The sequence below is a fragment of the Pinus tabuliformis genome, chromosome 4_1, assembly GCF_031772625.1.
Source record: "Pinus tabuliformis cultivar Carrire ecotype Pingquan chromosome 4_1, CPIR1, whole genome shotgun sequence".
Taxonomy (NCBI): Eukaryota; Viridiplantae; Streptophyta; class Pinopsida; order Pinales; family Pinaceae; genus Pinus; species Pinus tabuliformis.
Genome location: NC_142303.1, coordinates 412,975,333 through 412,985,461, shown reverse-complemented (window position 1 = coordinate 412,985,461; position 10,129 = coordinate 412,975,333). Strand labels below are relative to the sequence as shown.

Below are 10,129 nucleotides of genomic sequence, written 5' to 3'. Positions count from 1 at the left end.
ACCCCAAGTTGGGGTAGAGTATGTATGCCTTCGTAAACTTAACACTCATATCGATGGGTCTCTAGCAATGTTATATACACATCGAGGGTTTCTAGCAAGTCTCTAGCAATGTTATATACACATGCATATCCACATTCAGTATCACTAACAATTACCCACAAAATGATTAGTCAAACCCATCCACCATCACTAAAAAATGTCATATCAATCAAACACACAATCGTAACTACACAAACTTACACAAAATTATAAAAATTATTTACTTCAAAAATATAAAAATACATACATATATATATATATAAAAAATGGCATATAAAATTTAAAATACATATGAAAACATTTCATATATTCACATCTATCAATGTCCAAAAATAAAAATAAAAATAAAAAACATATATTATAATATATGTATAATTTAAAGAACAATGTAATTTTGACAGTAAAAAATAAATAAATGATTTCCAGCATTACACAATAATGTCCCTCATCTAAATCACATAATCCATAATCATAATCATAATCATGTGCATAAACAAAAAATCATATCATAATGTATTTGTATTGGGAAAAAAACATTCTACCCTTCTAATTTACTCATTTACGCATCCCAAAACAGAGTACTCATTGCGATCAATTCTTTGTTCCAAATTCAAAAAATAAATTACATCTGACTGACACCAGTGGAAAACCAGACTTCCCACACAGACAGATATCAATTCTTTGTTCCAATTTCAAACAAGAAATCACGTCTGACACCAGTGGAAAACCAGACTTCTCCAAACAAAAAACCGCTTCCATTCCATTGAACAAAAATGGAACTGCACCTGGTTACAGTTGAAGAACAAAGAAACAAAAAGGGTTAAGCAAAACGCCTTCCTCTATCGTCAGTTTACGGAAATCTGAATTGTTTTGAACTCCATGGCAGGCGGAATCCTGGGCACAGTAACAGTCAAAACCCCATCCACACACGATGCAGAAATGCCCTCGACATTGGCATCCCCAGGCAGCGTGAATTTCCTGGCAAACTTAGGGCTTCTCTTTCTTTCCACTCGCAGATATTTACAGCCCTCCTCATCCTCGACCGCGTCGCGCTTCCGCTTGACTCCCTGGCATTCTATCACCAGCAACGTCTCCTCTTCCACATACACCTTCAAAAAAATAAACCCTCCCTGTCACTAAAATGAAACCCTAATCAAGAAACCCACCCTGCTCACTGGATTTAATTTTCGCCATTTACCTGAATGTCGGACTTGGTAAGGCCCGGAACGTCAGCGTAGAACACATACTCCTTGGGCGTTTCTTCGATGTCCACCGCTACGCCCTTGTTCTCCTCATGGTGATGGCCATATAACCGCCTGCATTGACTTTTGAGCATCTGCAGCTTGTAACTCTTCTCCAGCTTTTCCATAGCACGATCCATGCAACTCTTCTCCAGCTTGTCATATAACAGAGGGCTCATCTCCAGCTTTTCCGGGAAGTGCAGACCACGATCCATGTAACTCTTCTCCACATTTTCTAGAGCACGATCCATGTAACTCTTCTCCAGCTTTTCTATAGCACGATCCATGTAACTCTTCTCCAGCTTTTCCGGGAAGTGCAGACCACGATCCATGTAACTCTTCTCCAGCTTTTCCAGAGCACGATCCAGGTAACTCTTTATCGCTCAAATCTCAATCTGAATTACCAAATTCCATAGAAAATACGTTACACTCAACTAATTTCCCCAAAAAAAACGCCATAAAATTATTCAAACCCTCCTTAAAAGATTCTACAGACGAAAAATTGCCATAAAGTTATTCAAACCCCCCTAGCTGCCATTAAAAGACTCTACAGAAGCTTAAACCCTGCAACCAAAAATGTTAAACCCTACTAACCAAAAAGGCAAAACCGTGTATATTAGATTTACCTTCTGAAAAGAATAAAATGGATAACAGTGTATATTAGACTTACCCTCTGAAAAGAAATAAAATGGATTACAGGCAGTCACAGTGGATGGGTGAGATTCTTTGCAAATCGATTCCAAACACCAAAACTCTAGAAGCTGGACATCGATCAAGCAAATTCAATTGACAGTTCTGATCCCACCCACGATCCATCCCTCGTGATATATAGGCACATAGAAACTTCGAGAGGAAAAATTGGAAGAGAGTGGAACGTTCTGGAGCTTTACTCGAGCTTTACAATTGGGACGTTTAACTTTTAAGCCATCAATTGAGTTTTGGTTCACCAAAATGTTAAAATTTTAAAAAGTTTTATTATTAAGTTTTTTGGCAATTATAATTTTAAGAAAAGTAATTTAAAAATAAAGTTTGGTAAAAATAATTTATGCTTTACATGGCGCTGAACAAAATCCAATTTACAATACAAACATTTAACTTTTAAGCCATCAATTTAGTTTTGATTCATCAAAATGTTAAAATTTTAAAAAGCAAAGTTTTATTATTAAGTTTTTAGGCAATTATAATTTTAAGAAAAATGATTTAAAAATAGAGTCTGGTAAAATTAATTTAAATGTGTACAATTGTCTTAAAACTGTTTAGTTTGACTAAAAAAATTTAAAGAAAAAAATTAAAGATAAAAGTTTTAGTAAAAATTATTTAAATTGTATAGTTGTCTTAAAAGTGTTTTTGTTTGACTAAGAACTTGTTTCTTTAAATGTAATGGCCCAAGACCCACAGGGAAAAAACTGGACAAGCACCTACAGCTGGAATAGTTCAATTTAGTTTTGGTTTACCAAATTGTTAAAATTTTAAAAAGGAAAGCTTTATTATTAAGTTTTTCCGCAAGTATAATTTTAAGAAAAATAATTTAAAAATAAAGTTTGGTAAAAATAATCTAAATGTGTATAGTTGTCTTAAAAATGCTTTGTTTGACAATTAACAAAGAAATTTTAAGAAAAAATAAAGTTTGGTAAAAATAATTTAAATTTGTATAGTTGTCTTAAAACTGTTTTTGTTTGACTAAGAATTGGGTTTCTTTAAACGTAATGGCTCAAGACCTAGAGACATCTAGTAGGAGTGAAAGTTTGCCCCTTACGAACAACTAGTTGGTTATTCTAGGTGGTGTGATTTTCCTTGAATAACAGTGATGAATCGACCTAGAGACTTCGAGTAGGAGTGAAAGTTTGCCCCTTACTAACAGCTAGTTGGTTATTCTAGGTGGTGTGGTTTTTCTTGAATAACAGTGATGATTCAACAACTAGTGATGAGTGTCCTCACAACTAGTTTCACAACTGACAAATAAATTATAATAGATTATAGATTTTCTCACCATTTATAAAAAACTTAAATTTGCATAGTGTTTAATTAATCTATTATAAGAAAATAATTTCAAATTGATCAAAACACATTGTGGTAAACTTAAATTTGTAGTGTTTAATTAATCTACTCTAAAAAAATAATTTCAAATTGACCAAAATACTTGGATGCAGCGATATAACAAATGGTTTAGTAAATAGGGTACTTGCTTGGGGTATAAAAGTATAGGAAGAGGCTTTAGGGTCAGTTGGAGAACACACTAGAGTGATGAGTCGTTCAATTTTCTAGAGTGAGGTTTGCTAAGAGAAATCGAATCAATGATCAACAGCTAGTGGCAGTGAGTACATAACAGAGAGGCAGAGTTGGTACTAGTGAGACAACGCAGATCCTGGAGAGGTTGATGCAGACGCAGTTGGGTGTTATGCAGAGGTAGCTACGAGCTGCACAGAGCCAGGAGAGGCCAGTGTGTGTGACTCAGAGGGTCTAATGGCTGACGTAGAAGCTTCAAAAGGTCAGAGAGGTTAGTAGAGATGACACAGGGCCAAAAGGTAGCGTTGGGAGGATTTCGTGGGACAGACTGGGAGCTGGTGAGCTGGGTAGGGTGATGCAGTCCCTATCAGAGTGATGCAGAGCAGTGGAAGATGCAATTGTTGTTGTACGATTGTTCATCTGGTGATTAATCAACCGAAATATCTATCTCCGAGGAGAGGTACTACTGCTAAGGGAATTGTATGTTGGTTGAGCCATTTCTGGCACCTTAGTTGTATTATGAAAACTGTATAATAATAAAACCCTCTGAATAGCTGCACTGATTTTTCCACATTGGGTTTTTCTGGGGACATTGGTCCAAAAGTAACGGTGTCACTTGTGTGCTTGTTTTCTTTTAGTTGATGATCTGTAGATGTTAACACTGTACTTGTGTTTATTTTCAGTGTTTACATGGTAAATAACTTGTTAAGTAATTAAACAAGTAGGAAGAAATAAACCAGATAGTACGTGAAGAATTTCTAAAGGGTTAAACTTAGAAATTCCAACAAGGTATCAGAGTGTGGTTGCAGATCATAAGAAAATTGAAGGCATTAACCAAGCAGAGCATTTGCAACAGATTCAGTGGTCCCCAGTTGCAGAGCTGATCCTTGCAGAAGGCGACAGAGAAAGGAGTGGTGCAGAGGCACTCTGTCATTGTTCTAGGCCAGAGAAAGGCAACGCAGAGGCTAAGGGAGGCAGAATCAATCTCACGCAGAGCCTAGGAGGGTTAACGCAGTTGGCTAGGGGAGTTGATTTGATGGTGTCGGGATTGCGCAGAGTCAAGTGGATTAATCCTTCACTTATTGGGGCATAGGAGGCTGTGGGTAATTTGTGGAGCGAAGCTAGTGCGGTACTATGGTCAGAACAATACCTAAAAGGGCAAGACCAAGGAGGAGGGAGTTGCTGCTGAGACGGTTTTCTAGTGTAGGAATCCAGATCAATGTTATAGTTACACAAATGATCGGAGTGGGGAAACTTGACGTTGGCAGAAGGATTTCCAGGAGGGAAATCGGGACTTAGAGGGAGTCCAAAGGAGAAATTCTAGATGAGAAGTAAAGAGACTCAGGAGGAGTCAAACTGAGAACTTCCAAACAGGAAGAAGAGAGACTCGACAAGAGTCGAACAGAGGACTTCCAGGAGGGAAGTAGAAACACTTGGAAGAGTTGAAAGGAGAGCAGTGAAATGGCCATGAATTAGATGAGAGATCAGGACACGCTAGACATAGAGTCCAACTTTGTAGTCTAGAAGGCCAGGATCTTGTCCGTTCTAGAAAAAACATCGCATCAAAGGCTTCGCCTTGAGAACGATGGCTATCCCGGTCGACCTAGTAGTGAATGGTATGTATGATGAGACAATGGCTAAGACAAAGTGAATCATCCTTGATGGGGTCAAGGATCATGTGGTACCACATTTTTGCTTAGAAGGAAATGACAAAGGAGATGTGGGACACTTTGAAGACATTGTACCAGCATACTTCTGTGTAGAGGAATATGCCCTTGGAGAATCACCTAAGGGCATACCAGATGCAGAAGTGAGAGAAGATAGATGTCTTCCTCGATCGGTTGAAGGAGATCCATGACCATCTAACATCCATAGGTGGCTATGTGTCTCAAAAAAGCTTTCCCTTTACTAAAAATAACATCATAGTCTCTATCCTCCAAATTGCAACAAATACCAAATTATGCTTGAGACTTGGTACATACATGACATCTTTCAAGTGGAAATGGGAGCCCAACTCCCTCTTAAAGCATGCAATCCCAATTCCTTTGGTGTTGTACCTCCCATCATTACCCAATTTGATGTGCATTTGGAGATCCTTATGTTCCAAGTTGCTAAAAAATTATGTACACCTTGTCATATGGAACGAGAAACTGAAATCTAAGTACCACACACACCCCATAATAGTGTTGGATATGCACGCTATTAGGGTGAAGTCTAATTCAAATTATGAGGCTAGTGCTTCACCTCCTACTCCTCCTGAGGGTTTCTTGTTAGAATTTTTGCGTGGAAACTTTGTAGCATAGTGACTATATTTGTGGCAGTGGAAGTATTTTATCTTGCTCAAGTATTTCTTCTTGCCATATTTTTTGTTGGATTTAGGTTTGTTATAGGTCTTCTTTCCTTTTCCCTTAATCCCCTTCCTAACCAAGGAAAAATTTTCTTCATCCTCTCATTTGGATGATGCTCCATCTTTGGTATTTCTCCTGATCTCTTCTTGTACCAAATCAGACCACAACCTCTCCCAATTCGGTATTTTTTTCCTTCCATTCATAGAGTCCTGGTAGCTATGCTAGGATTTTGGAAGGCTTAGAAGATCTAGGCGCACTAGGTCACATTCTGCAACATTCTCCCCAACCCATCCAAGCTCATCTTGAAATTGTGTAAATCTAGTCAGGTACTGGACAACATATTCATTCTTCTGAATCCTTATGTTTTGAAGTTTGTCTTTTAGGGCCAATTTTCTATGGTCACTGTTATTTTCAAATAGCTTAGTTAGTGTCTCCCACACAGAAAATGGTGTAGCTTTTCCATGGAGATTTGAGATCACATGGTTTCTCACACCTTTCCAGAATAATTCTCCTGGCCTTCGCACCATCCTTCTTCCATTGGGATAATTGATTTGCATCAGAATGTTGGGGTTTTGAAAAATCAGTATTGATATATTCTAACACAATTATTATCAAGCACTTCTTCCATCCAATCCTTCCAGGCAATGAAATTTGAGTTACTCTCTAGGGCATACTCCAATATTAGTATGTTGAAAGACATTGTCCAAAATCTGAAGGAAAACTTCAACAATGAAGCTACAATTCAAAATTCCTGAGGGAAGAATTCAAAATATTGGTTCTAATGTGGTTTCAGGGCTCCAATGCCATGTAGAAATGTTGATATAAATTGCAGTTGTTCAATAAATCAAACTGAAATCAAGAGACACAATTCTAATCTAACAATCTACGGAATGGAAATCACAGTTTAGAACAACATGCATAGACATGAAACAAGAAAAACCAAAATTACATAGTGATTTCTGTAGAAATTTTGAATAATATGACACTTATTCACAGAGATTATCTCGATTATACACTATTGCGGAATGCATGCATAATACATAACCTTCTCTACGTTGATCATCAATTTTGCAGAATTTAAAACAATGAAACATCAATCGCATGCGCACATTAACATAATATGTAACCCAGGGAAAGCATACAGCTGAAAACCCCACACTATCTGTATATTATAATGATTGAGAACATGTAACAATACATAGTACAATACTCCTCACAAGTACTCAGTACTATCTCCACCTGTTACACACAAACTAGCTTAGATCTGAATCAATCACAAGTTCAAATCTCCTCCACTGCTTGCCTGCCTCCATTGTGCAATCCTGCATGAGAATAGATGAGAATGACTGATCCAAACTCGTATTTCCCTGGTTGAACCACACAATCCTCATTGGCAATACTCGATCCATTGATTGTGCAAATCTCATGCACAACTATAGTCACAACTGATAGCAATCTCAACCTCTAACACCTGTCTCCATTGAACTGTCCATGCACTGAGTTAACTGATGTATTCTTTAGTTGCTTTATGAGTTAATAATTAGTGAATTAATTAAAAATTAATTCACATCACTGATCACTAGTGTATTCTACAGTTAGACTAAATACACCAAGTCAAACTGAACACAACTCCAACAACTGCACCAAACTCAACCACATGAGTTCTAACTGAAGTCCATCATGCAATAGCTCAACTGACCCATAAGAAAAGCGTATCTCCTTCTGACAGCTGCATGTGCCACATCTGTAGCTCAAACTGAAGTGCTCCAAGAGGATAAGATAATGTTTATAGTTCAAATATTATTATGAGCTAATAATATTCGACTGTTCTACTTTTAGCCTGACAGTCTAAAAATAGACTCCGCCCATATGTCTAAAAATAGAGGTCCATCTATTTTTACCAACATGGCCAATCATCCACAAATAGCATCCTGCAACTCATAGACCATGATCCATATGTCTAAAAATAGACATAGTCTAAAAATAGACTTTGTGCCAAAAATAGCCTGCGGGCCCACTTAGTGAAGGCGACTTCTTTCCACTAAGCTCCATCATCTTGTTTCATTCTCAACACTCCCTCTCAACAAAATATGGATTATCAGCAACCCCTGTCCTGCCTCGGTGGTATTCGAATTTTCTCATGGTCAGTGCCTTCGTCAAGATATCAGCATCTTGATCCTCCGTTGGAATGTATGAAAGTAACATGATTCTCCGCTGCACACAATCTCTGATATGATGGTACCTGATGTCAATGTGCTTAGATCTATCATGAAATACTGGATTAGCTGAGAGTTTAATGCAACTCTGGTTATCACAATAAATCACAGAAGGCTTCAAGTATGAACCGAACAACCCGACCAGGATCTTCCTCATCCATATAGCCTCGCATGCAGCCAACTTGCTGCCATATACTCGTGCCACAGATCTCTCCTTCCTGCTATACCAAGAAATTGTTGTCGACCCGATACTGAAAATCCCTCCAGATGTGCTCTTTTTGTCCGTTGGGCTCCCTGCCCAATCTGCATCCGTGAAGCCACATAGCTTCACCTCTTCCTCCTGTCTGTACCACAATCCATATCCCGATGTGCCTCTGAGATAATGCAATACATGCTTGCCTGTCTTCCAGAAGAGCTTGGTTGGCTTAACCATAGCTTGTGAAAGCTGGTTAACAGCATAGCATATATCAGGTCATGTATTGACCAGATACATAAGCGACCCCACCAACTGTCGATAAACAGTGGCATCCACTACCTCTGCTGAAGTAGCATCCTCATTCCTCCAACCTCCAGGAAGAGGAGTATCAATAGGCTTGCAGACATGCATGTTGAACTTCTCCAGTAACTCCCAAGCATACTTACCCTGAGAAACAAATAGTCCATCACTGCGCTGCCAAATTTCCAATCGCAGGAAATAATGAAGGAGGCCCAAGTACTTCATCTCAAACTCTTTAGCAAGATCATCCTTGCATAAAAGTATCAACAGCTCATCACCTATTAGAATCAAATCATCTACATAAAGTACAATGATAAGCAACTTACCCTCCACCACAATCTGGTGTAGGTTAGGATCCGCCTCACTCTTGGAGAATCCAAGTCCGGTGAAATAACTGTCTATCCGTGTGTACCAAGCACATGGTGCTTTTTTCAACCCATACAACACTCTCTTGAGCCTACACACCTGCGACTCGCTGTTGAAGATCTCGAAACCTTCGGGCTGCTCTATGTACACCTCCTCCTCAATGACTCTGTTGAGGAACAGAGTCTTCACATCCATCTGATGAATGTACCACCCCATCTGCGCTGAGAGAGCAAGAATCATCCATATGGAAGAATACCTTGCGACAGGTGCAAAGGTATCCTCATAATCGATCCCCTCTATCTGTGAAAAGCCTCGGGCAACAAATCTTGCCTTGTACTTCTCCACACTCCCGTCAGATGCCTGCTTCACTTTGTAGATCCATCTCGAACCCACCACTGATTTCCCTTCTGGTCTTGGGACAATCTCCCATGCACTGTTTCTGACAATTGAATCATACTCTTCCACCATGGCATCTACCCATGCGGGATCCTCCACAGATTCCTCGAAAGAGGATGGCTGAGTCACAACACATTTTCTCACAAGAGCCACGTATCCAGTGTATCGATCAGGTGACTGTCTTTGTCTGCATTGAGCTGTAGGTGGTCCTACAACCTCCTCTGCATCTTGAGCTAGTCGCTTAGCTTCTGTAATGCACTTTCGCCCTCTGATGGTTGGCGCTGCATGAGTGGTCTCTTCCACTCCATGAACTTCGTCCTGTGGCTGATCCACGTCCTGAAGCTCATCCTTAGGAACTAATAGCTCCTCATCTGCATGCAAGTGTGGCTCCCTCTCAAGCGAACACTTCATGGATTTCTCCTCCTGAAATTTGATATCCTGTCGCACAACAGTCTTGCGGCTGTCTGGAAAATACACACGATAGTTGTGGGGCGTATCAGTGTACCCCACAAATATCCCAACCTCTGCAGTTGGCTCCAACTTCTTCCTAGCATCCTTCGTCACATGCATGTAAACTTTAGAACCAAAAATCCTCAAATGAGAAATACCAGGCCTCTTACCAGAATAAGCCTCCTCGGGTGTACTCATGCCAAGTATCCTATGAGGACAATGGTTCTGCACATATACTACAGTATTGCATGCTTCTGCCCACAAGTGAAGGGGTAGGCCCTCATCATGCAACATCGCCCGTGCAGCACCCACAATCATTCTGTTCTTCCGCTCAACAACCCCATTCTGCTA

The 10,129-nt window shown here is 39.4% G+C and overlaps 1 protein-coding gene across 1 annotated transcript; it reads right to left on the bottom strand.

Moving 5' to 3' along the window:
• Positions 1 to 624: 624 nt before the first annotated feature.
• LOC149176064 (17.4 kDa class III heat shock protein-like) lies at positions 625 to 1,830 on the bottom strand. The gene is made up of 2 exons (XM_089423020.1): positions 1,238 to 1,830; positions 625 to 1,148 (listed from the first exon to the last, which is right to left on the bottom strand). The coding sequence occupies exons 1-2, from the start codon at positions 1,610 to 1,612 to the stop codon at positions 885 to 887; spliced, it is 639 nt and encodes a 212-aa protein (XP_089279146.1). The 5' UTR covers positions 1,613 to 1,830; the 3' UTR covers positions 625 to 884.
• Positions 1,831 to 10,129: the final 8,299 nt, after the last annotated feature.

Coding starts and splice junctions, on each gene's coding strand:
- LOC149176064 (XM_089423020.1), bottom strand. CDS start 1,612: ATGGATCGTGGTCTGCACTTCCCGGAAAAGCTGGAGAAGAGTTACATG. Junction 1,149..1,237: donor TTACCAAGTCCGACATTCAG/GTAAATGGCGAA, acceptor ATTTTTTTGAAG/GTGTATGTGGAAGAGGAGAC.